We start from the raw sequence: 27800 nt of genomic DNA on the forward strand, positions 1-27800 counted from the left end.
GAGCTGCTCCCACCACCTTCCTGTACCTCACGCCATGATGGGTCAAGGACCTCATCATCTACACTACCCTCTTCCAGCAACTGCTTCTCCTGGGTAGTCTCGGCAGCACAGTACGCACCAGAAAGTGGCACCTGAGTCTCATCATCAGATGCGTACTGAGGTGTGCTGACCGTAGGCACTGGCCCACCCGCCTCTTCAGATTCAGAGAGTCAAAGCAGTTGCGCATCACTGCATACTGCCTCTTCTTCAATTTCTCGAATGCTGCTTGGCTGGCCCCCTCTTTCCAAGCCAAGAGATTCAGAGAACAGAAATAGAGATGGCTCCTGTCCTGGGCTCTCTGACTGCCTGGGCAATTTGGCAGGTGGTGAAGAGACAGATGGGTGCTCTTCAGTCCTCTGTGCATGAGAGGATGTGGCACTAATTGAAGTTGATGCGTTAGCTGCCATCCATCCGACAATGGCTTCAATTTGTTCGTCCCGCAGCAGTGCGGTACGGCGAGCTCCTACAAAGCTGCGCATGAAGGACTGTTCCCTGCTAAAACTGGGGGATGATGAGTCACCGGTGCTCGCAGCAGGCACAGAATCCCCACGTCCTCTCCCTGCAGAAACTCCACGCTCACGACCACGTGCTTTACTCTCTGCCTTCTTCATCTTGGTAGACTGATAAAGATAGGCAGAAAAGTACTAAGGGCTTAGTGTGCTTATTCCTGAACAGCTGCTAACAGGTATAAAAAACACTAATTTTATAAAGTGTGGACTAGACTTTAATATGAGCTAATGTGGCCTACACAACTGTAAAGTGGAGTGTTTGGTGAACTTTATTAACTTTTTGTTTATTTCACAAAAAGACACTGGATGTGCCCAAAGATGTAAAACCAATAGTATCACAAACTTTTTGGAGCGATTACAATGCAGGAAGTGTGCTTATTCCTGAACAGCTGCTAACAGGTATAAAAAACACTAATTTTATAAAGTGTGGACTAGACTTTAATATGAGCTAATGTGGCCTACACAACTGTAAAGTGGAGTGTTTGGTGAACTTTATTAACTTTTTGTTTATTTCACAAAAAGACACTGGATGTGCCCAAAGATGTAAAACCGATAGTATCACAAACTTTTTGGAGCGATTACAATGCAGGAAGGTAACCTACAATGCAATAGATTACGCTCCAAAAAATAGGCTAATACTAATCTGGCTGGGGCTGCAGGGCACAAGGCTGCAGAAAGGCTCCTCTATGTACTCCTATATAGTGTTTTTCCACAATCTAGCAAGATACGGATGGAAACCCACTAATAGGATAAATCTGGAAAAATGTGCAGCAGGCAGCACTAATTGAAAAATGGACAATGGAATGGTATGAGGCAGTGACGCACGCTGAGCTGACTACAACCAGCTGTGGCTGCAGAACAGACTACAGCGTGAGCTGAACTCACACAGAAACCTGGCAGACAGCCGTGAACGGCGCTGCAAGGCCAAAAAAGCTCCTCTATGTACTCCTATATAGTGTTTTTCCACAATCTAGCAGGATACGGATGAAAACCCACTAATAGGATAAATCTGGAAAAATGTGCAGCAGGCAGCACTAATTGAAAAATGGACAATGGAACAGTATGAGGCAGTGACGCATGCTGAGCTGACTACAACCAGCTGTGGCTGTAGAACAGACTACAGCGTGAGCTGAACTCACACAGAGACCTTGCAGACAGCCGTGAACGGCACTGAAAGGCCAAAAAAGCTCCTCTATGTACTCCTATATAGTGTTTTTCCACAATCTAGCAGGATAAGGATGGAAACCCACTAATAGGATAAATCTGGAAAAATGTGCAGCAGGCAGCACTAATTGAAAAAACGACAATGTATGAGGCAGTGACACCAGCTGTGGCTGCAGAACAGACTACAGAGTGAACTGCACTCACAAACACAGACCTTGCAGACAGCCGTGAACAGCATGCAAGGCAAAAACAAGGTTCTCACACAGCGGTTGCTAAATTAGCCTGGGTAAAGCACAATGAAGCAAATCGCTATCTCAAACTGGCTCTTAGTCAGAACACAGCATCCTGTGAGTGAACCCAAAATGGCGGCGGCGACTTTTATAGTGCATCATGACATCATTTCAGCAGCCAATCACAGCCATGCCAGTAGTTACATGGCTAACATGCATAACAGGATGTGCCCACACTTCTTAGGATTCCTCATTGGCTGAATTAAATCAAACTGGCTCATTGAATTGTGGGAACTTCCAATTCCGGTATCCGATATTGCAAAAGTATCGGAACTCCGTATCGGAATTCTGATACCGCAAATATCGGCTGATACCCGATATTTGTAGTATCGGAATGCTCAACACTAGCAGTAAACCATTTCATGTCCCTTATATTTTTACATATTCCTCACTACTATTGTTAATAGTGTCTGTGTGTAAAATTAGGGAGCTCTAGGTGTTAAAATAAAGGGTTAAATCACGGAAAATATTGGCATGGGCTCCGGCGCAATTTTATCCGCCAGAGTCGGAAAGCCAGTGACTGAAGGCAGATATTAATAGCCTAGAGAGGGACCACGGTTATTGCCCCCCCCCCCTTCCCGGCTAGAAACATCTGCCTCCAGCCACCCCAGAAAAGGCACATCTGCAAGATGCGCCTATTCCAGCACTTATTAGCCTCTCTCTTCCCACTCACATGTAGCGGTGGGATATGGGGTAATAAGGGGTTAATGTCACCTTGCTATTGTAAGGTGACATTAAGCCTGGTTAATAATTGAGAGATGTCAATAAGACACCTATCCATTATTAATCCAATAGTAATAAAGGGTTAAAAAACCACACACATTATGAATAAAGTATTTTAATGAAATAACTACACATGGGGTTTTACTATCTTTATTGTACTCTCAATCCAACTGACGACCCTCGATCTTCTGAAAAAAAAAAGTGAAAATAAAAAAGCAACAATATCCCATACCTGTCCGCCGTACAGTCATGTCCCACGATATAAATGTATCTTAAGGGGTTAAATAAATTTACAACCAGGAGCCTGCTAATGCAGCTGTCGCCCCTGGTGGTAAAAACTGTGGAATTAATGGAAAGCAGGGGAACGTAGCTACCTAGACTTGTGGTGATGCGCCCCCTGGTGGCATAAACTCATATGAACTCTAGCGTGTGAAAATATTCAGAAAAATTCCCACGCTAGAGTTCATATGAGTTTATGCCACCAGGGGGTGCATCACTGCAAGTCAACGAAGCTGCTTTCCATTCATTCCCCAGTTTTTACAGGCAGGAGCAGTCGCATTTGCACCGCTCCTGGTTGTAAATTTATTTAACACCTCCAGATGGATTTACATCGTGGGACATGTCTGTATGGCGGACAGGTATGGGATATTGAAGCTTTTTTATTTTCTTGTTTTATTTCAGAACATCGAGGGTCGTCAGTTGGATTGAGAGTACATTAAAGATATTAAAACCCAAAGTGTATTTATTTCATTAAAATACTTTTTTCCTAATGTGTAGGTGTTTTTTTTTAACCCTTTATTACTATTGGATTAATAATGGATAGGTGTCTTATTGACATCTCTCCCTTATTAACCAGGCTTAATGTCACCTTACATTAGCAAGGTGGCACTAACCCCTTATTACCCCATATGCCACCACTACTCGGGAATGGGAGGAGAGAGGCTAAGTGCCGGAATAGGCGCATCTTACAGATGTGCCTTTTCAGGGGTGGCTGGGGGCAGATGTTTTTAGCCTGAGGGGGTGCAATAACCATGGTCCCTCGCTAGGCTATTAATATCTGCCCTCCGTCACTGGCTTTCCCACTGTGGCGGAGAAAATTGCGCGGGTGATTTAACCCTTTATTTTAAAATTTAGAGCTCCCAAATTTTACACACAGACACTTCTAACATTAGTAGTGAGGAATATGTAAAAATATAAGGGATATGAAATGGTTTACTGTATGTAAACCATATCATATCCTGTCGGGTTTGGTAAGGAGATGGCAAAAGCCGGCAAATGAATTACCGGCTTTTATGCTATCTAGCTCTGTATTAAATAAATATATATATGTGTGTGTATCAATGACATATATATAGATACTAGCTGAAGAGCCCGGTGTTGCCTGGGCATAGTAAATATCTGTGGTTAGTTATAGCACCTCACTTCTCTTATTTTCTCATCAGGCCTCTCATTTAGCACCTCACACTTTTTCATTTTCCCCCTCACATCTCTAATTTTCCCCCTCACAGCTCTCATTTTCTCCATCACACCTCTCATTTTCCCACTCACTCCTCTTTTTTCCCCCTCACTCCTCTCATTTCCCCTAACACTTGTCATTTCGACCTCACATCTGTCATTTTCCGATCACTCCACTATTTTCCCTCACTCCTCTCATTTTGCACTCACATCTTTTCATTTTCACCTCACACCTCTTATTTTCACCTCACACCTCTCATTTTCACCTCACACCTCTCATGTTTGTCATCTCCATTATATATAGTATACACCTGTATGTCATCTCCCCCGTAAATAGTATATACCTGCTGTATGTCATCTCCTCCTGGATATTGTATATACATATGTGTCATCTCCTGTATATAGTATATACCGTATATACTCGAGTATAAGCCGACCCGAGTATAAGCCGACCCCCCTAATTTTGCCACAAAAAACTGGGAAAACTTATTGACTCGAGTATAAGCCTAGGGTGGAAATGCAGCATTTACCGGTGAATTTCAAAAATAAAAATAGATCATTATTTCCCCATAGCTGTGCCATATAGTGCTCTACACCGTTCATTATTTCCCCATAGCTGTGCCCCGTATAGTGCTCTGCACCGTTCATTGTGCCCCATAGCTGTGCCATATACGGTGCTCTGCACCGTTCATTGTGCCCCATTGCTGTGCCATATACAGTGCTCTGCACCGTTCATTGTGCCCCATTGCTGTGCCATATACAGCTCCCGGCGTCTCGTTCCGGCGCCTCCATCTTCCCGGCGTCTCTGCTCTGACTGATCAGGCAGAGGGCACCGCGCACACTGTATGCGTCATCGCGCCCTCTGCCTGAACAGTCAGAGCGCAGACGCCGGGAAGATGGAGGCGCCGGCCGGGAAGATGGAGCGGCGCCCGGCGGCTGGAACGAGGACAGGTGAATATGCTATACTTACCTAGTCCTGGCGATCCTCGCGCTGTCCCTCTGCCTGGTCTTCGGTGCCGCAGCTCTTCCTGTCAGCGGTCACCGGCACCGCTGATTAGAGGAATGAATAGGCGGCTCCGCCCCTATGGGAGGTGGAGCCGCTTATTCATATCTCTAATGAGCGGTCCCACGTGACCGCTGAAGAGGGGAAGAAGCTGCAGCACAGAAGCCCGTGGGATGGCAGGGACAGCGCGAGGATCGCTGGGACTAGGTAAGTATACCTCAGCGCCCTCACCCCCTCACCCGCCGACCCTGCCACCCACATTGACTCGAGTATAAGCCGAGAGGGGCACTTTCAGCCCAAAAATTTGGGCTGAAAATCTCGGCTTATACTCGAGTATATACGGTAACTGTATGTCATCTCTTTTGTATATAGTATATACCTGTATGTCATCTCCTCCTATATATAGTATATACCTGTATGTCATCTCTTGTATATAGCATATGCCTGTATGTCATCTCCCCTGTATATAGTATATACCTGCTGTATGTCATCTCCTCCTATATACTTATGTGTCATCTCCACTTTTAGTATATACCTGTCATCTCCTCCTGTATATAATATATACCTGTGTCATCTCCTCCTGTATGTAGTATATACCTGTATGCCATCTCCACCTGTATATAGTATATACCTGTATGTCATCTCCTCCTGTATATAGTATATACCTGTAAGTCATCTCCTCCTGTATATAGTATATACCTGTGTGTCATCTCCCCTGTATATAGTATGTACCTGTATGTCATCTCCTCCTGTATATAGTATATATCTGTGTGTCATCTCCTCCTGTATTAGACCTCGTTCACACGTTATTTGGTCAGTATTTTTACCTCCGTATTTGTAAGCTAAATTGGCAGCCTGATAAATCCCCAGCCAACAGGAAGCCCTCCCCCCTGGCAGTATATATTAGCTCACGCATACACATAATAGACAGGTCATGTGGCTGACAGCTGCCGTATTTCCTATATGGTACATTTGTGGTACGTTTTGAGTATGTGCAAGTTTTGTGTGAGGCAACTTTTACATGTGTTGCAACTTTTGTGCATGTGGCAATTTTTCCGCATGTGCAAGTTTTGCCTGTGGCGAGTTTTCCATGAGGTGAGTTTTCCGCGTGTGGCGAGTTTTGCGTGAGCCTAGTTTTGCTTGTGCTGAGTTTTGCATGTGGCGAATTTTGCGCGTGGCGAGTTTTGAGTGCCGACTTTTGTGTTTCGACTTTTATGTGGCGGGGTTGGTGTATGTGTGGTGAAATGTGTGCTGAGGGTCGTATATGTATTCAAGCACGTGGTGGTGCGTGGTGCATTTTGTGTGTTCATATCCCCGTGTGTGGGGAGTATCCCATGTCGGGGCCCCACCTTAGCAACTGTACGGTATATACTCTTTGGTGCCATCGCTCTCATTCTTTAAGTCCCCCTTCACATCTGGCAGCTGTCAATTTGCCTCCAACACTTTTCCTTTCACTTTTTCCCCATTATGTAGATAGGGGCAAAATTGTTTGGTGAATTGGAACGTGCGGGGTTAAAATTTCGCCTCACAACATAGCCTATGACGCTCTCAGGGTCCAGACGTGTGACTGTGCAAAATTTTGTGGCTGTAGCTGCGACGGTGCAGATGCCAATCCCGGACATACACACATACACACACTCAGCTTTATATATTAGATATGTATATACAGTGGGGCAAAAAAGTATTTAGTCAGTCAGCAATAGTGCAAGTTCCACCACTTAAAAAGATGAGAGGCGTCTGTAATTTACATCATAGGTAGACCTCAACTATGGGAGACAAACTGAGAAAAAAAAATCCAGAAAATCACATTGTCTGTTTTTTTAACATTTTATTTGCATATTATGGTGGAAAATAAGTATTTGGTCAGAAACAAAATTTCATCTCAATACTTTGTAATATATCCTTTGTTGGCAATGACAGAGGTCAAACGTTTTCTGTAAGTCTTCACAAGGTTGCCACACACTGTTGTTGGTATGTTGGCCCATTCCTCCATGCAGATCTCCTCTAGAGCAGTGATGTTTTTGGCTTTTCGCTTGGCAACACGGACTTTCAACTCCCTCCAAAGGTTTTCTATAGGGTTGAGATCTGGAGACTGGCTAGGCCACTCCAGGACCTTGAAATGCTTCTTACGAAGCCACTCCTTCGTTGCCCTGGCGGTGTGCTTTGGATCATTGTCATGTTGAAAGACCCAGCCACGTTTCATCTTCAATGCCCTTGCTGATGGAAGGAGGTTTGCACTCAAAATCTCACGATACATGGCCCCATTCATTCTTTCATGTACCCGGATCAGTCGTCCTGGCCGCTTTGCAGAGAAACAGCCCCAAAGCATGATGTTTCCACCACCATGCTTTACAGTAGGTATGGTGTTTGATGGATGCAACTCAGTATTCTTTTTCCTCCAAACACGACAAGTTGTGTTTCTACCAAACAGTTCCAGTTTGGTTTCATCAGACCATAGGACATTCTCCCAAAACTCCTCTGGATCATCCAAATGCTCTCTAGCAAACTTCAGACGGGCCTGGACATGTACTGGTTTAAGCAGTGGGACACGTCTGGCACTGCAGGATCTGAGTCCATGGTGGCGTAGTGTGTTACTTATGGTAGGCCTTGTTACATTGGTCCCAGCTCTCTGCAGTTCATTCACTAGGTCCCCCCGCGTGGTTCTGGGATTTTTGCTCACCGTTCTTGTGATCATTCTGACCCCACGGGGTGGGATTTTGCGTGGAGCCCCAGATCAAGGGAGATTATCAGTGGTCTTGTATGTCTTCCATTTTCTAATTATTGCTCCCACTGTTGATTTCTTCACTCCAAGCTGGTTGGCCATTGCAGATTCAGTCTTCCCAGCCTGGTGCAGGGCTACAATTTTGTTTCTGGTATCCTTTGACAGCTCTTTGGTCTTCACCATAGTGGAGTTTGGAGTCAGACTGTTTGAGGGTGTGCACAGGTGTCTTTTTATACTGATAACAAGTTTAAACAGGTGCCATTACTACAGGTAATGAGTGGAGGAAAGAGGAGACTCTTAAAGAAGAAGTTACAGGTCTGTGAGAGCCAGAAATCTTGATTGTTTTTTTCTGACCAAATACTTATTTTCCACCATAATATGCAAATAAAATGTTAAAAAAACAGACAATGTGATTTTCTGGATTTTTTTTTCTCAGTTTGTCTCCCATAGTTGAGGTCTACCTATGATGTAAATTACAGACGCCTCTCATCTTTTTAAGTGGTGGAACTTGCACTATTGCTGACTGACTAAATACTTTTTTGCCCCACTGTACACCTATTCTATGTGTAGACATTTATTCTATTCTAAGGCTACGTTCACATTAGCGTTTTGCGTGTTTGCGTCGTGCGACGCAGCGGCGACGCATGCGTCATGCGCCCCTATATTTAACATGGGGGACGCATGGACATGCGTTATGCGGCGTTGTGCGACGCATGCGTTTTTTTTGCCGCAAGCGTCGGGAGTAGAAAATGCAACAAGTTGCATTTTTCTTGCGTCCAAATTTCGGCAAAAAACGACACATGCGTCGCAAAATGCAGCGTTTTTGCGTGCGTTTTGGTGCGTTTTTATTTGCGTTGTGCGTTGCGGCGCACAACGCAAATGTGAACGTAGCCTAACCTGTCAGTGTGATTTAACTGTACACTGCGCTGAATTAGCGGCTTTTCTATAGGACACCGGTGAGTATTTCTGGCAAGTCACACGTGTGGTCCTTGTGTAATCCGTATTTTTCTCGCCCCCATAGACTTTCATTGTCAGATTTTTTGCGCAATACTCTGACAAACTCAGCATGCTGCGATTTTCTCAGCCTGTAAAATATGGCCGAGAAATATACGGCAGATAGGATCTGCCCCATAGACAATCATTGGTCCGTGTGTAATGCATTGTTTTTGCGCCTCTCATATGTCCGTATTCCTCTCTAGTGTGACCCCGACCTATCGATTCGCTAACTCTGGCGTCTTTTCTATTATGCGAGAAATATGCTAATGACACTCGGCTCAAACTCTGTTAGAGTCTGATCCGAGTGTCATCTTAGTGTGGTCGAATTCTCTTGCATGAGGGAGTCGCAGCAGAACTGTGGAGAAGATGGAGAACTTAATTTCTCCATCTTCTCCATTGTCTTTGTCTGTTGTAATCAGACTGCACTGGGATGAGATCTGAATGCAGTACAATGTATCACACACATCCATAGGCTTGTGTGGGTGCATGTAAGCCGAGTCTTGCAGCCACTCGATGTGATTGTTTTCTCACGAATCGGCATGAGAAAATAATCACTGATCAGTTCTGCCCCATAGAATAACAGTGGTAAAACCACTATCCAATAAAACATCCGTGTTAGGCTACTTTCACACTAGCGTCGGCATCGGCCCGTCGCAGTGCGTCGGGCCGACGTACCAACGCATCCTGTGACAACGCAGCACAACGGGGGCAGCGGATGCATTATTACAACACATCCACTACCCCATTGTGAGTTGAGGGAAGGAGGGGGTGGAGTTCCGGCCGCGCATGCGCGGTCGGAAATGGCGGACACGACGCACAAAAAAACCAGGCAAGCAACGTTTTTTTTGTTCCGATGGTCCGCCACAACACGACGCAACCGTCGACAGACAACTTTGCAGGATGCGTTTTTTCTCCAAAACGACGCATTGCGACGTGCGTCGTACGACGCTAGTGTGAAAGTAGCCTTATACACCAGTGTGAGGGAACCCTGAGGCTATGTTCACACCTTGCGTCGGGTCCCTGCGGGTTCTCCCGCAGCGGATTTGATAAATCTGCAGGGCAAAACAACTGCGGTTCTCCCTGCAGATTTATCGCGGTTTGTTCCGCGTTTTCCGCTGCGGGTTTCCGCCTATACTATTGATGCTGCATATGCAGCAATATGCAGCATCAATAGTAATGTTAAAAATAATAAAAATTGGTTATACTCACCCTCTGATGTCCGGATCTCCTGGGCGCTGCACCCGGCGGTCCGGTTCCTAAGATGCTGTGGGAGAAGGACCCTTCGTGACGTCACGGTCATGTGACCGCGACGTCACCGCAGGTCCTGGTCGCACAGCAACTCTGACCGGACGGCCGCGTGCAGCGCCCAGGAGCTCCGGATATCAGAGGGTGAGTATAACCAGATTTTTTATTTTTTAACCCCAAATATGGTTCCAGGGCCTGGAGGAGAGTCTCCTCTCCTCCACCGCGGGTACCACCCGCACATTATCCGCTTACTTCCCGCAACGTGGGCACAGCCCCATGCGGGAAGTAAGCGGTTCAATGTATTCCTATGGGTGCAGAATCGCAGCGATTCTGCACAAAGAAGTGACATGCTGCGGGTTGTAAACCGCTGCGTTCCCGCGCGGTTTTTCCCGCAGCATGTGCACAGCGGTTTGCGGTTTCCATAGGGTTTACATGTTACTGTAAACGCTATGGAAACTGCTGCGGACCCGCAGCATCAAAATCGCGGCGGTTCCGCGGTAAAAACCGCTAAGTGTGAATATAGCCTGAGACTACTTCTCACTATAAGATTTTGATGACTTTTTTATGTTGCAGATTTTCTGCACCAGTTAGGTAAGTTTATTGACTTGTGTTTTTTTTTTTCATTTAATTTTTATTGCGTTTTTGGTGTGTCATGTTGAAAATTAATGTTTGTTTTTGATTCTTTCTCGTATTTCGCTTTGATAAAACATTATTGATACAGTCATGTGCGGATTACATGCGTTTTTAGTGCTTTTCCATGTACAAGACAATTCTATGAGGAATTTTTTTTTTTTTTTGCCGCAGCATCAGAAACTCATTGTGGGAACTTAACCTAACCCAATCTGGAGTAACAATGGTTTAGGGAGGGATCCATCAGGCTGAGGAGGCTCGCCTTGGTAGGAGTTGTGAGCCAAGCACATGATCTCAGTCAGGTGGTGACTCACATCCAGAACAGGAGAAGCTGCAGGGAGAGAAGGAGGAAGTTTTCTCAGAGTTTCTAGTCTGTGATAGATGAGGACTGGTGTCCAGGCTGAGGACATGCTCTTGTAGACATGCAAAGTCTCCGCTGGACGACCCCGGCTCTGAGCCTCCTGTTAGGTGAGTGCTGATCCTTTTTAAAATCAATTTTATAATTTTGCTTAAAACATGCCGGGGCTTATATATAAATACAGTATATGGACTAATAGATGTCACAGAGCTACCATCGGTAATTCCTAGTTTTTTAATTTGTTTTATTGCAGTCCTATGTAAAAACTACCGGCAGCACATTCTGATAGCAAGTAACAATTTTCAATTTTATCAAGTTTCGTTTTTTCCGGATTTCTCGTCTGTCTTCTCGGTGCACATGCGGTTATTGTCGAGTCTAACACGCTCATCTAATCGCACCTTTTATGCACGCTTAAAAAAAAAAGAAAAACGATCATTAGTCGTCGGCCCTTGTGTAAATAGCAGAAGATCTGTTGATAATTATTAATTTGTATGATGGAAAATCATTTGTATAAACTCCTCCACTAATCAATGCTACATTTGAACGAAAATATCAGGCGATGATCGACTTCCAATATCATCGGCTGAGGCTCATTATGATCAATCTTGTGAGAAATGACCCTTAGCAGAGCGGCTTGGTGGACCTCCCCTTCCAACGTTCTCCCTCTACACCAGGGGGCACGATTTTTTTTTTTTTTTTTTTCAATACACCAAAATCCAGTGTCCAATATCTTTTTTTTTTTTTTTTTTTTACTACTCCCAATGCCCACAAACAGGGGCATTCCACTATCAGAACTAACCACAGTATATGCCAACATAAAGTGTATGATTTTTTTTTTTTTTCAATTCCACTTTGGAGAATAGTGGTTCCACTGCTCCAGAGAAAATACCGTAATTAGAGGTGGCCATACTTAATGACTATTTACATGTAGTTTGACATTTACGGAAGAAGCCAAACTTGTCACATGCAATAAAATATGATGGAGAGACTGGCAGACACCAACAGAAGATGCCCCTGTGCAAGAACAATATATGGGTGGCAGTGTCCGACTGGGGAGCCAAGGACCCACCAGTAACCAACGCTAGGGACCCACTTTTCAACAACATGCAAATATGACATTATCCTAAATCATAAATTTATATAACAATGAACTGGGTAGGTTTCTAAATGAATAAGATGCCACTTTTGTCTGTACATAGTGATTCAATTATATTGTGCTCATATATACCTTGGAAAGGGACAATTAAACATGGAGCTTCCCAAGATAGTAATATCGGCTCACAGCTGTATACTTAACTATTACTGGTTACTTAAAGGGAGGCCCCCTCTTTTTTTAATAACCAGCAAAGGCTAAGCAGACAGCTGCAGACCATTAATAGGCTGGGAAGGGGCCATGGATATTCACCCTCTCAAACTAATAAAATTAGCCCTCAGTCGCCCGAGAAATAGCACATTCATTAGATTTGCCAATTCTTGCGATTAGCCTCTGCTCTTCCCGATTGCCACCCCACCAGGGCAATCAGTGTAATAGTTTTGCGGTTGATGTTAGCTGTCTGTTGGCATCAAAACCAGGGGTTAGTAATGGAGAGGTGTCTATCAGACAACCCCATTACTAACCTGATAGTCAAAAGAAATAATGGGAGAGTCTGATAGACACCTCTCCGTTACTAACGTCTGGGCTTGATAGTAGCGAACACTAAACAGCTGACATCAGCAACAAAACTATTACCTCACTTACCAAATCACCAAGGCAACCGGTAATATCCGAGGCTAATGGCCAGAATTGGTGCATCTAATGGATGCTTCATTTCTGAGGCAGCTGAGGGCTGGTGTTATTAGTCTGGGAGGGGGCTAATATTCATGGCCCCCCTATTTTTTTTTTTTTTTTTGGTCCCCCCCCCCTTTTTAGTCACCAGTAAAGGCTAAGTAAACAGCTGCTAGCTGATATTAATGGCCTGGGAAGCCCCATGTTTGTCTCCTTCTCAGGCTATTAAGACCAGCTCTCAGCTGTCTGCTTTCCCTCAGTTGGTCAATAATATATAATAATCTTTATCTTTATATAGCGTTAACATATTCCGCAGCGCTTTACAGTTTGCACACATTATCATCGCTGTCCCCGATGGGGCTCACAATCTAAATTCCCTCTCAGTATGTCTTTGGAATGTGGGAGGAAACTGGAGAACCCGGAGGAAACCCACGCAAACACGGGGAGAACAGAAAAACTCCTTGCAGATAGAAATAAGGGTGACCCCAAAGTCATTTTTTTAATTTATTAGCTAAATACAGGTACAGAAAACTACACATGCAAAGTGCTGATGATATATGTATGTCTGTCAATCTTTAGTACAGTAATCCTGTCATTAGTTTATGGAAAAGCTCATTACATAAGGAATGTAATCGCATGACATACGGATGCTAGGTAAGAAAAAAAAACATGCATGACACTCTCTCCAATTTTTCTGGCTGAGAATCTCAGCTACTTTATACACACAGGTGTGCGGGAACCCTAATGCACAAGTTTTCACTTGTTTTGGAGGTAGAAATGGGCCCCGTTACTTCTTGAGCTGCTGTATGGTTGCACCAATTATATTTCTGCCCCTGGATGGAGAAACTGAAGAGTCCTAAATATGGGAGACCGGAGATGGCTTTCTTGCCGCACACCTGGGCAGTGCAGAAGAGATTTTGCACCCCTGCTTGTATAGGTTCTCGTGAATTTAATCCATGTATTCGTGCCCAATTAAGACATACGGAACGGGGTTGAGTAGCATGTTACATTTCCACATCGATGTTGAGAGACCCTGCTGCCTGCCAGGTGAGAATGTTGGCGAGGTAACCATTGCACGATCTGTCCCACCCAGTGTGCCGTAGGGTTTCTTAATGGCTGATGTGTAAATATGAAGACATAAACTAGGAGAATGACTGTATAGGTCCTAGTACATCAAGAAAAATGATACCTATCCTGTAGAAATCCAAAGTACCAGCTTTGAAGCCACATGCAAATTACTCTGGGAGTGCATTGGGGGCATGTTAAGCGATTTGGTAAAAGTATAAGTTTACCAGCCATAGTTGTAGCTAATGTCAAGCTCCGCTCTCCTGTACCATACGCACACGTTGCGCTACATCAGTTTGTCAGACTTTCAGCATGTCCGTGTTCATGTTAATCACTTGATTTAGATTAATAGTGGAGGACACCGTCATCTTCTTCCCACTCATTACTTTTGTCATTTTTCCACAGCATGGGCAGTCATGTGCCAGCTCACCACCACCATCACCCCCTCAACCTCGCCCGATACCAACTGCACTACAGTAAATACCTCGTCCTGCGGGGCCTGCGCCCCTGGAACACATTCCGACAATGGTGAGTAAAGATGGGGGTAATAAGTTGTGAGAGGGGGCTCCGGACCCCCGTTCTAGAGGTAAAGTTGTGTATTTGTAATAAATGCTTTTTATTGGGACACGTCCATCAAATTATAATATTCCGACACCACTTACGGACGCCTGCTGAAGGGGAATTAAGATCTCTAGTAATTCCTTTACAATGAACTTACAATTTAGGCAACTATAATGGATTTTTTTTTTTTTTTTAAGATTTCTAAAATGTAGATAATTTCAAAGAAATAAGTATTACTTTATTTAAAGTGATGACGTCCTGTCTATCATGACCATTGCACATAATCGTGCCCGCTAACAGAAGTGCACATCTTGCGTATTGGATATGAGCTTTAATGTAAAATACGCCTGAAGATTTTCTATATTTTAATATTTTGTTTGTTTTTTTATACATATATATTTGCTGGTAGAGTAAATGGACACAATTCTGGGAGGTAAAAAGGGGGCCCTACGGGATATCATATTGTGTGGGAAGGCAATGGGGGGGGGACATCTTTGGGGCATTATATTGCGTGTAAGCCATAAAGGGGATATTGATCTTTGTGGGAACACTAAGGGATTTCATTAAGGGCACTATCTTTGTGGGTACACAAAAGAGAACAATGCGGGTTAGGTACATGGACTAGCTGTCACTCATTGCTGTCCTTCAGAGTTAGGATGTATGTCTCTGTGACTGTCCCGGGTAGAGGAAACTGTGCCCGCAGTAAAGAGAAGAGGAGAATTTCCACTCTAGTAGTGATTCGCCCCTGTAGCAAGACCAGAACTGGGGAAGAGAAGGTGGCAAAGATGGCACCGCAAAGGGAGCGAAAGAGACCGACCCCCTAAGGAGACCAAAATGTAGTCACCAGGAGAAAGTGGTGAGTTTCCGCCCCATGAGGGAGCTCACGCACAAAAGATTTGTCGTCTAGTAGTCAAGTTGTCAAGTCTTTACCCAGGAGTAACAGTCCTGTGGGTGAAGAGTAAGGAATTAGAGACCGAGTGTCTGCAAAGACTTGGTGAATAAAGAGGGGGTGCCACCTCCAGCAGATGAAGCAGCCCGGAGCGAGGGGTCTGGAGAACTGGACAGTCCCTAGAGGGGATACGAGGCCTGTAGGTTACACGAGGTCCCATATCCCACATATCAAGAGGTTTGATGCGATGATCTAAATGGTCAAAATGTCGTGTTTTCATGTTGATGTTCTCTGTGGATTTGGGTTATTTCCCTTTTTTGTGGTCCTGTGACTCAGAAATACAAAAATGACTGGATTTAAAGAAAATAACCAAAACTATCAATAGCTTTCATTATACACAGTGGCCAGGGGGATTTTGGGAGGAAAATAATGTAACTGTTGACTAAACGTGAATAAAATCTGAACAGTGTCCCCATGACCGCACTTCCACACATTTAATACCTCATTCAGACAGGGGGTGTTTTTTTGTTTTTTTTTTTGCTTTTTTTTGGTCTGTTTTGTTTTGTTTTGTTTTGGTCTGTTTTTATGATCAGTGTGGCATATGCAAGAAAAGTAAATGTTCTTTCAGCGTTTTTCACAGGACATGTTCTCATTAAAGTCCATGGGGCTGTTCACATGTCTGGTTTTTTTTCTTTTGTTTTTTTTTGTGTCCATAAAGTGTGTTTTGAACAGAGTAATGGATCAAATATGAAATTCACACATTCAAATCAATGGCTTTGTGAAAATGGGCAGCTCACGGGTGCCATCTGCGTGATGTCCACATTCTAATTGATAAAATTTAAAAAATGGCAACATGGATCAAAAATGGAGGAAAATTGGATTTATTCTCCCCACGCACCACAATTTTTTTTTTTAACCCCTTCATGACCCAGCCTATTTTGACCTTAAAGACCTTGCCGTTTTTTGCAATTCTGACCAGTGTCCCTTTATGAGGTAATAACTCAGGAACGCTTCAACGGATCCTAGCGGTTCTGAGAATGTTTTTTCGTGACATATTGGGCTTCATGTTAGTGGTAAATTTAGGTCAATAAATTCTGCGTTTATTTGTGATAAAAACGGAAATTTGGCGAAAATTTTGAAAATTTCGCAATTTTCACATTTTGAATTTTTATTCTGTTAAACCAGAGAGTTATGTGACACAAAATAGTTAATAAATAACATTTCCCACACGTCTACTTTACATCAGCACAATTTTGGAAACAAAATTTTTTTTTGCTAGGAAGTTATAAGGGTTAAAATTTGACCAGCTATTTCTAATTTTTACAACGAAATTTACAAAACCATTTTTTTTTAGGGACCACCTCACATTTGAAGTCAGTTTGAGGGGTCTATATGGCTGAAAATACCCAAAAGTGACACCATTCTAAAAACTGCACCCCTCAAGGTGCACAAAACCACATTCAAGAAGTTTATTAACCCTTCAGGTGCTTCACAGCAGTAGAAGCAACATGGAAGGAAAAAATGAACATTTAACTTTTTAGTCACAAAAATGATTTTTCAGCAACAATTTTTTTATTTTCCCAATGGTAAAAGGAGAAACTGAACCACATAAGTTGTTGTCCAATTTGTCCTGAGTACGCTGATACCTCATATGTGGGGGTAAACCACTGTTTGGGCGCACGGCAGGGCTTGGAAGGGAAGGAGCGCCATTTGACTTTTTGAATGAAAAATTGGCTGCACTCTTTAGCGGACACCATGTCACATTTGGAGAGCCCCCGTGTGCCTAAAAATTGGAGCTCCTCCACAAGTGACCCCATTTTGGAAACTAGACGCCCCAAGGAACTTATCTAGATGCATAGTGAGCCCTTTAAACCCCCAGGTGCTTCACAAATTGATCCGTAAAAATGAAAAAGTACTTTTTTTTCACAAAAAAAGTTTTTTAGCCTCAATTTTTTCATTTTCAAATGGACAACAGGATAAAATGGATCCTAAAATTTGTTTGGCAATTTCTCCTGAGTACACCGATACTTCACATGTGGGGGTAAACCACTGTTTGGGCACATGGTAAGGCTCGGAAGGGAAGGAGCGCCATTTGACTTTTTGAATGAAAAATTATCTCCATCGTTAGCGGACACCATGTCGCGTTTGGAGAGCCCCTGTGTGCTTAAACATTGGAGCTCCCCCACAAGTAACCCCATTTTGGAAACTGGACCCCCCAAGGAACTTATCTAGATGCCTAGTGAGCACTTTAAACCCTCAGGTGCTTCACAAATTGATCCGTAAAAATGAAAAAGTACTTTTTTTTCACAAAAAAAGTTTTTTAGCCTCAATTTTTTCATTTTCAAATGGACAACAGGATAAAATGGATCCTAAAATTTGTTTGGCAATTTCTCCTGAGTACACCGATACTTCACATGTGGGGGTAAACCACTGTTTGGGCACATGGTAAGGCTCGGAAGGGAAGGAGCGCCATTTGACTTTTTGAATGAAAAATTATCTCCATCGTTAGCGGACACCATGTCGCGTTTGGAGAGCCCCTGTGTGCTTAAACATTGGAGCTCCCCCACAAGTAACCCCATTTTGGAAACTGGACCCCCCAAGGAACTTATCTAGATGCATACTGAGCACTTTAAACCCCCAGGTGCTTCACAGAAGTTTATAATGCAGAGCCATGAAAATAAAAAATAATTTTTCTTTCCTCAAAAATGATTTTTTAGCCTGGAATTTCCTATTTTGCCAATGGTAATAGGAGAAATTGGACCACAAATGTTGTTGTCCAGTTTGTCCTGAGTATGCAGATACCCCATATGTGGGGGTAAACCACTGTTTGGGCGCACGGCAGGGCTCAGAAGGGAAGGCACGCCATTTGGCTTTTTAAATGGAAAATTATCTCCAATCATTAGCGGACACCATGTCGCGTTTGGAGAGCCCCTGTGTGCCTAAACATTGGAGATCCCCCACAAATTACCCCATTTTGGAAACTAGACCCCCAAAGGAACTAATCTAGATGTGTAGTGAGGACTTTGAACCCCCAAGTGCTTCACAGAAGTTTATAACGCAGAGCCATGAAAATAAAAATAAAAAATTATTTTCTCAAAAATGAATTTTAGCCCGCGATTTTTTATTTTCCCAAGGGTAACAGGAGAAATTTGACCCCAAAAGTTGTTGTCCAGTTTCTCCTGAGTACGCTGATACCCCATATGTGGGGGTAAACCACTGTTTAGGCACATGCTGGGGCTCGGAAGTGAAGTAGTGACGTTTTGAAATGCAGACTTTGATGGAATGCTCTGTGGGCGTCACGTTGCGTTTGCAGAGCCCCTGATGTGGCTAAACAGTAGAAACCCCCCACAAGTGACCCCATTTTGGAAACTAGACCCCGAAAGGAACTTATCTAGATGTGAGGTGAGCACTTTGAACCCCCAAGTGCTTCACAGAAGTTCATAACACAGAGCAGTGAAAATAATAAATACGTTTTCTTTCCTCAAAAATAATTTTTTAGCCCAGAATTTTTTATTTTCCCAAGGGTTACAGGAGAAATTGGACCACAAAAGTTGTTGTCCAGTTTCTCCTGAGTACGCTGATACCCCATGTGTGGGGGTAAACCACTGTTTGGGCACACATGGGGGCTCAGAAGGGAAGTAGTGACTTTTGAAATGCAGACTTTGATGGAATGGTCTGCGGGCGTCACGTTGCGTTTGCAGAGCCCCTGGTGTGCCTAAACAGTAGAAACCCCCCACAAGTGACCCCATTTTGGAAACTAGACCCCCCAAGGAACTTATCTAGATATGTGGTGAGCACTTTGAACCCCCAAGTGCTTCACAGACGTTTACAACGCATAGCCGTGAAAATAAAAAATCATTTTTCTTTCCTCAAAAATGATGTTTTAGCAAGCAATTTTTTATTTTCTCAAGGGTAACAGGAGAAATTGGACCCCAGTAATTGTTGCGCAGTTTGTCCTGAGTATGCTGGTACCCCATATGTGGGGGTAAACCACTGTTTGGGCACACGTCGGGGTTCGGAAGTGAGGGAGCACCATTTGAATTTTTGAATACAAGATTGGCTGGAATCAATGGTGGTGCCATGTTGCGTTTGGAGACCCCCTGAAGTGCCTAAACAGTGGAAACCCCTCAATTCTACCTCCAACACTAACCCCAACACACCCCTAACCCTAATCCCAACTGTAGCCATAACCCTAATCACAACCCTAACCCCAACACACCCCTAACCACAACCCTAATTCCAACCCAACCCTAAGGCTATGTGCCAACGTTGCGGATTCGTATGAGATTTTTCAGCACCATTTTTGAAAAATCCGCGGGTAAAAGGCACTACGTTTTACCTGCGGATTTTCCGTGGATTTCCAGTGTTTTTTGTGCGGATTTCACCTGCGGATTCCTATTGAGGAACAGGTGTAAAACGCTGCGGAATCCGCACAAAGAATTGGCATGCTGCGGAAAATACAACGCAGCGTTCCCGCGCGGTATTTTCCGCACCATGGGCACAGCGGATTTGGTTTTCCATATGTTTACATGGTACTGTAAACCTGATGGAACACTGCTGCGGATCCTCAGCCAAATCCGCACCGTGTGCACATAGCCTAATTCTAAAGGTATGTGCACACGCTGCAGAAAATGCTGCGGATCCGCAGCAGTTTCCTATGAGTTTACAGTTCAATGTGAACCTATGGGAACCAAAAATCGCTGTACACATGCTGCGGAAAAACTGCACGGAAACGCAGCGGTTTACATTCCGCAGCATGTCACTTCTTTCTGCGGATTCCGCAGCGGTTTTACAACTGCTCCAATAGAAAATCGCAGTTGTAAAACCGCAGTGAAATGCGCAGAAAAACCGCGGTTAAACCGCCATAAATCGGCAGCGGTTTAGCACTGTGGATTTTTTCAAATCCGCTGCGGAAAAATCCGCATAGGACCAGAATATGTGTGCACATACCGAAACCCTACCCCTACCCCTACCCCTAACCCTAACCCTACCCCTAACCCTAACCCTACCCCTAACCCTAACCCTACCCCTAACCCTAACCCTAGTTCTTACCCCAACCTTAGTGAAAGAAAAAAAAATTCTTTATTTTTTTATTTTTTTTATTGTCCCTATCTATGGGGGTGACAAAGGGGGGGGTCATTTACTATTTTTTTTTATTTTGATCACTGAGATAGGTTATATCTCCGTGATCAAAATTCACTCTGGAACGAATCTGCCGGCCGGCAGATTCGGCGGGCGCACTGCACATGCGCCCGCCATTTTGGAAGATGGCGGCGCCCAGGAAAGAAGACGGACGGACCTCGGGCGGCTAGGTAAGTATAAGGGGGGGAGATCAGGGCACGGGGGGGCGTCGGAGCACGGGGGGGTGGATCGGAGCATGGGGGGGGTGGATCGGAACACGGGAGGGAGGATTGGAGCACGGGGGAGGATTGGAGCACGGGGTGAGGGATTGCTGTGCGGGGGGGGGTGGATCAGAGCACGGGGGGGGTCGCTGTGTGCGGGGGGGGATCGGAGTGCGGGGGGGTTTGATTGGAGCGCGGGGGGTCTGATCGGTGCACGGGGGGAGCGGGCAGGAGGACGGGGGAGCGGAGCACAGGACGGAGGGGAGCGGAGCACAGGACGGAGGGGAGCGGACCACAGATCGGGGGACTGGGGGGGCGATCGGAGGAGTGGGGTGGGTGCACATAAGTGTTTCCAGCCATGGCCGATGATATTGCAGCATCGGCCATGGCTGGATTGTAATATTTCACCAGTTTTTTAGGTGAAATATTACAAATCGCTCTGATTGGCAGTTTCACTTTCAACAGCCAATCAGAGCGATCGTAGCCACGAGGGGGTGAAGCCACCCCCCCTGGGCTAAACTACCACTCCCCCTGTCCCTGCAGATCGGGTGAAATGGGAGTTAACCCTTTCACCCGGCCTGCAGGGACGCGATCTTTCCATGACGCATATGCTGCGTCATGGGTCGGAATGGCACCGACTTTCATGACGCAGCGTATGCGTCAAAGGTCGGGAAGGGGTTAAAGGGGTACACCCCCCAAAATAAAAGATATGGGGGTCCCCACTATTTTTAATGACCAGCAAATGCTAAGCAGACAGCCGCAGGCTAATATTACTCGGCTGGGAAGGGACCACGGATATTACCAATAAAACCAGCCCTCAGCCGCCCCAGAAATGCCGCATCCTCTGCTCGTCCCAATTGCCCTGGTGGGTAGGCAATCGGGGTACTAGTTATGGGGTTGATGTCCACTGACATCAAGCCCAGGAGTTGGTAATGGAGAGGAGTGAGACACCCTAATTACTAACCCCCGTAGACAAATAATGGAGGTGTCTAATAGACAACTCTTCATTACTATCTCCTGGGCTTGATGTCAGCTGACATCAACACCAAAACTACTAATGGATGCGCCATTTCTGGGGTGACTGAGGGCTGGTTTTATTAGTTTGGGAGGGCGAACATCCATGGCCCATTCCCAGCCTATGAATATTAGCCCGCAGCTGTCTGCTTAGCCTTCGTTGCTTATTAAAAATAGGGGAACCCTACTTTCTCCATCGTCTCATTGGGGAACACAGGACTGTGGGTGTATGCTACTGCCGCCAGGAGGCTGACACTAAGTAGATACAAAAAGTTTGCTGCTCCTCCATAGTATACACCTTGCCACTGGCCCTGACAGCTCCAGTTTATGCTTAGTGTCCGTAGGAGGCACATCTCTGGGTTTTCTCAGATGCTTTTTTTCTCTGAAGATAAGACAGGGGCGACGGACCCTTTTGAAGGGGTCCGATCTCCCCAAACCAACAACGGGCGAGCACGTGGAGTGTCGCCTCCACGTATCCTCTCCCGCGACGTGGGATTTTTTGCCGGACTAAGAACCTGACCACCCTGAGGTAACGGAACCCTAGGTTGTACAGGCATTCATTCCTTGTCCGTGCAGCCTCCACTTCATCACCAATGCGCGGGCTACGGTGTTTAAAGGAGGCAAACGGTCCCTCTCCTCACTTTCTGAAGGGTGTAAGGAGTTAGGGTGCCTGCACCGTGTGTATATGTATGTATGTATGTATGTGTATATATATATACTTATATACTTATATACTCTAGATAGAGATAGAGATTTATATGTGAGGTTTTTTTTGTCTGACCTCATGCGCTGTCAGAGGGCTACAGGGGGGGCTCCTGCTTCATCGCGCGTTCTGCTGGTACTGCACAGGTGGCGACTATTTCCGGCGCTGTGCTGGGTTCCAGCGTTATTCCCCATAAGCAAGGACATGGGCGTCTTCAGCAGGGGCATGGGCGGAAGTCCCGCCTCTTTTTCGGCAGCTTCCGGTTCTTTGTGCGGCCTGTGGCATTATGGGTCTTGTAGTCTGGGGCTTGGGCGGAAGTCCCGCCTCCATCCGCGGCGGTTTACTTCCAGTTTCGCACACCCAGCTTTCCTGGGAGAGCACGGGAAGGAGTAAAATCTAGTCCCCTGCTTCGGCCTAGTCAGGGTCCATGCGCGGTAACTCCTCCCACTTTCTCAGGAATCCGCCCTGTAATCTAGTTCAAATGTGTGATTTGCACAGGAGACATGGTTCAGTGTTGGAGAACATACGGGGATACAGGACTGGGGTAAGTGCTACTTCTCTCAGCCTGACAGCAGTATTTGTCCTAGACCTAGTAGCTCATAAGGAGATACGGAGCATAGCGGCAGCGGCAGCAAGAGTCATCATGTCTAGAAACACTAAGACTCACTCAGTTCTGTATACCTCATGCATTACCTGTCGGTCTGCTTTTCCGCATGCGCAAATTAACCATCTCTGTGAGGCTTGTGATTCCGAGCGCGTGCAGAAGCCCCCGTCTGCTACCCCGTCTGCTACCCTGTCTGCTACCCTGTCTGCTACCCCGCCTGCTATCCTGCCGGGTGTGCCTGTACCTGGGTCGGCAGTGTCTCCCCCTGAGGGGGTCATATCATTAACGCAGTCTATGGCGTCTCTAACAAAAGCGGTTGAGTCCCTTTAAGCCCCTGTCAGGGACATTCATCCGCCTGTTTTGGAAAGATCCTCCGATTCTCAGGATCCTCCGGCCTGCAGGGGCCGTGCTCCCTCTAGGCAGACACTGGGGAAACGAACCCACACCGTGTCTCCAGGTCCGTCAAGTGCATCAGCATCTTTGAATTCCGTCTCTCGGTCTCCCTCACCTGTGGGAGTGAGTGAACATGGTTCGGACTATGACTCAGAGGGGTCTTTTGATTTAGAAGCTCCTGGTTATCAGGAATCTGACAGTCTCATTGAGGCCGTTAACCAGACTTTGATAGTAGAGGATGTGGCCACCTTACCTTCTGGTCATAAGGTGTCCTTTAAGAAATTCAAGCAACCTCATAAGGTGTTTTCTACTCATCCTGAGTTTGAGGATTTAGTCCAACGTCACATGGAGCGACCAGATAAACTGTTGTGATAGGCAATTCAGTATCACAATGGACATAGTGGTCAGAGCACATACAGTGATCTGACAATAACCCAAAATAATAGATCGAGCTCTGAGACGTGGGACCTCTGCAGACCGCAATCCCTAATCCTCTCCAAACAACACTAGAGGCAGCCGTGGATTGCGCCTAACGCTACCTATGCAACTCGGCACAGCCTGAGAAACTAACTAGCCTGAAGATAGAAAATAAGCCTACCTTGCCTCAGAGAAATACCCCAAAGGAAAAGGCAGCCCCCCACATATAATGACTGTGAGTTAAGATGAAAAGACAAACGTAGGGATGAAATAGATTCAGCAAAGTGAGGCCCGACTTTCTTAACAGAGCGAGGATAGGAAAGATAACTTTGCGGTCTACACAAAACCCTAAAGAAAACCACGCAAAGGGGCAAAAAGACCCTCCGTACCGAACTAACGGCACGGAGGTACACCCTTTGCGTCCCAGAGCTTCCAGCAAAACAATTAGACAAGCTGGACAGAAAAAATAGCAAACAAATAGCAAAGAAAAACTTAGCTATGCAGAGCAGCAGGCCACAGGAATGATCCGGGGAAAAACAAGTCCAACACTGGAACATTGACAGGAAGCATGGATCAAAGCATTAGGTGGAGTTAAGTAGAGAAGCACCTAACGACCTCACCAGATCACCTGAGGGAGGAAACTCAGAAGCCGCAGTACCACTTTCCTCCACAAACGGAAGCTCCCAGAGAGATTCAGCCGAAGTACCACTTGTGACCACAGGAGGGAGCTCTGCCACAGAATTCACAACAATAAACGTTTCTTAGGTCAGAAGGCCCTAGGTGCAAGGTATCCTTTCGCAACAGAGCTTTGTAAAAAGTGGGCAGAATCCCCTTCAGTGGATCCCCCGTGTCATGTTTAGCCTCTAGCACGTTGCTGTCTCTTCCTAATGGGTCGGCTATTAAGGATCCGACTGATCGGCTCATAGAGAGTCTAGCTCGGTCTGTGTTTGAGGCTTCAGGGTCAGCCCTCGCGCCGTCTTTTGCGGCCACATGGGTTGCCAAAGCTATGATAGCTTGGTCAGAGTCCGTAACTAAGGCTCTTCAGGATAAGGGGTTTCCTGTAGAGGTGATAGAGATGTCAAATCAGATATCTTTAGCGGGAAATTATCTGATTAATGCATCCTTGGCTGCTGCAAATGCTATTGCGATCAGAAGGGCCCTATGGCTAAGAAATTGGCGGGCGGACTCTACTTAAAAAAAGTCCCTTACATCCCTCCCTTATCAAGGTGGCCGACTTTTTGGCGCAAAATTGGATCAGCTTATATCTGATACCACTGGAGGTAAAAGTAATTTCCTTCCTCAACAAAAGGTTAAGCAACCTTTTCGTCGCCAGTTTCAAGCAAGGTTTAAATCCTTTCATAACTCCCGGTGGTCTGCAGCACCAAGCGCAGGTCCCCCAAGTCGGTCTATCCAAGACAGGGAGCACCAGGTCTCCTATAGGGCCAATCCATTGGCAAGAATGCGGTATCAACCGTCAAGATCTAGGGGATCTAGATATCCTCGGTCTTCGGCTAAATGACTGGAGGCAGCCTCTCGTCGCTTCCAACAGAGTAGGTGGTCGCCTACTACTGTTCCATCAGTCCTGGCTGTCAGTTGTTCACGACAGATGGGTAAGAGACCTGGTGGTTTCAGCGTACAAAATAGTTTTCCTATCTCCCTCCAGGCCGTTTTTTTTCCGTCCAGTCTTCCCAGTTCAAAAACCCGTCTAAGAGCTTTATTCAGAGCAGTCGAGTCTCTTCAGTCCAACGGGGTCATTGTCCCTGTTCCAAAGGAAGAAAGGTTCCAAGGATTATATTCAAATCTGTTTACGGTTCCCAAAAAGGATGGGACCGTGAGACCCATTCTGGACCTAAAGTGTTTGAACAAATTCGTCAGCAGTGCACTCGTCACTTCCGTATGGAATCTCTCCGCTCGGTCATTGCGACTATGGAAAGGGGAGAATTCCTAGCTTCCATAGATATTCAAGACGCCTATCTGCACGTTCCTATATTTCTTCCACATCAAAGATTTCTACGGTTTTCCATAGGCGAGCGACACTTCCAATTCACAGCATTACCTTTCGGGCTCGCCACTGCTCCCAGGGTGTTCACGAAGGTGATGGCAACAGTGGTGTCCATCCTGCACTCTCGAGGCATAGTCATTCTGCCATACTTAGACGATCTCTTAGCCAAAGGATCAACTTTTCAGGCATGCAGGGACAACGTCAACATCTCTTTGGACACCCTAGCTCGTCTAGGGTGGCTGGTCAATTTAAAGAAGTCATCTCTAGTACCATCTTGAAAGATTTCTTTTTTAGGGATGATCTTCGACACCTCTCGGGGTCTAACTATTTTACGCCAGGACAAGGTGCTTTGTCTCCGGCAGGAGGTAAAAATTCTTCGGCAGCCGAGTTTCCATTCAATCCGGTTCTGCATGAAGGTCTTGGGCAGGATGGTAGCGGCTATAGAAGCGGTTCCATTCGCCCAATTCCATCTTCGTCCACTCCAACAGGCACTTCTGTCAGCCTGGGACAGGAGTCCTTTGTCTCTCAACCTCAGGTGTCGTCTGTCTCCAGGGGTCAGGCAATCCCTGATATTGTGGATGAGGAGTTCCTCCTTGCTTCAGGGGAAAGCCTTTCCTCCAGTTCATTGGCTGGTAGTCACTATGGACGCCAGTCTTCTCGGTTGGGGAGCAGTGTTTCACCAGCACACAGCTCAGGGTCATTGGTCCCCAAGGGAATCAACCCTTCCAATCAATCTGTTGGAGATGAGGGCAATTTGGCTGGCTTTGCAGCACTTTCACTATCTTCTGGCGGGTCGCCCGGTGCGGATCCAATCGGACAATGCCACGGCTGCGGCCTACGTAAATCATCAGGGGGGCACTCGCAGCAGATCAGCCATGTGCGAGGTAGGGCAAGTCCTCCGCTGGGCCGAGAACAATCACTCCGTGATCTCGGCAGTTTACGTCCCGGGCAAGGAGAACTGGGCAGCGGACTTTCTGAGCCGACAGGGTCTTGCATCCGGGGAATGGTCTCTTCACCCCGATGTTTTTCGGCAGATATGCCAACGCTGGGGAATCCCGGACGTGGATCTAATGGCCACCGGGTCGAATGCCAAGGTACCCAGGTTTGTCGCACGGTTTCGAGATCCAGGAGCAATTGCCGTAGATGCACTAGTCCTATCTTGGAACCAATTTCGTCTTCCATATCTGTTTCCCCCTCTGGCGCTGCTTCCAAAGGTAGTCAGGAAGATCAAGTTAGAGGGAGTTCCAGCAATTCTAGTCGCCCCGGATTGGCCTCGGAGGTCATGGTACGCAGACCTAGTTCAGCTGATCGCCGGGGTTCCTTGGCAGCTACCAATGCAGCCAGATCTTCTGTCGCAGGGGCCGATATTCCACCAGAACTTAGAGGCCCTGCGTTTGACGGCTTGGCCGTTGAATCTTGGATTCTGACCCAGGCTGGTTTTTCTCAGAAAGTAGCTTCCACTATGATTAATGCTCGAAAGACAGTTTCAGCACGCATTTACCACCACACCTGGAAAGTCTCTCTCTCATGGTGCAGGAAGAAGGGTCTTCCTCCTCTTCGGTTTTCCATTCCTAATGTCCTAGCTTTTCTCCAAGCTGGTCTAGACTCAGGTCTCGCTCCAAGTACCCTCAGGAGGCAAATATCAGCCTTATCGGTTCTTTTCCAGCGCAGGATCGCTACCAATCTGCAAGTAAAAACATTTTTGCAGGGAGTCTCTCATATAGTCCCTTCTTACAAAGCTCCGATAGAAGCTTGGGACCTTAATTTGGTCTTGAGTGCTCTTCAGGAACCTCCATTTGAGCCCCTCCAAGACGTCCCTTTAATGTACCTTTCTTGGAAGGTTTTGTTTCTGGTAGCTATAACTTCCATTAGGCGGGTATCGGAATTAGCGGCCTTGTCCTGTCAGGCACC

At 45.9% G+C, this 27800-nt stretch overlaps 1 protein-coding gene across 1 annotated transcript in view; it reads left to right on the forward strand.

The window, feature by feature from the left end:
* The first annotated feature begins 11077 nt into the window (after positions 1 to 11077).
* The window catches only part of LOC138657233 (proprotein convertase subtilisin/kexin type 5-like), a 70531-nt gene continuing 53808 nt past the window's right edge, over positions 11078 to 27800 (forward strand). The window contains exons 1-2 of the mRNA XM_069744887.1: positions 11078 to 11244; positions 14370 to 14492. Of these exons, the coding sequence (XP_069600988.1) occupies positions 11199 to 11244; positions 14370 to 14492 (169 nt within the window). The 5' untranslated portion in view covers positions 11078 to 11198. The remainder of the gene's footprint in view (positions 11245 to 14369; positions 14493 to 27800) is intronic.

Source organism: Ranitomeya imitator, chromosome 1 (assembly GCF_032444005.1).
Source record: "Ranitomeya imitator isolate aRanImi1 chromosome 1, aRanImi1.pri, whole genome shotgun sequence".
Lineage (NCBI taxonomy): Eukaryota > Metazoa > Chordata > Amphibia > Anura > Dendrobatidae > Ranitomeya > Ranitomeya imitator.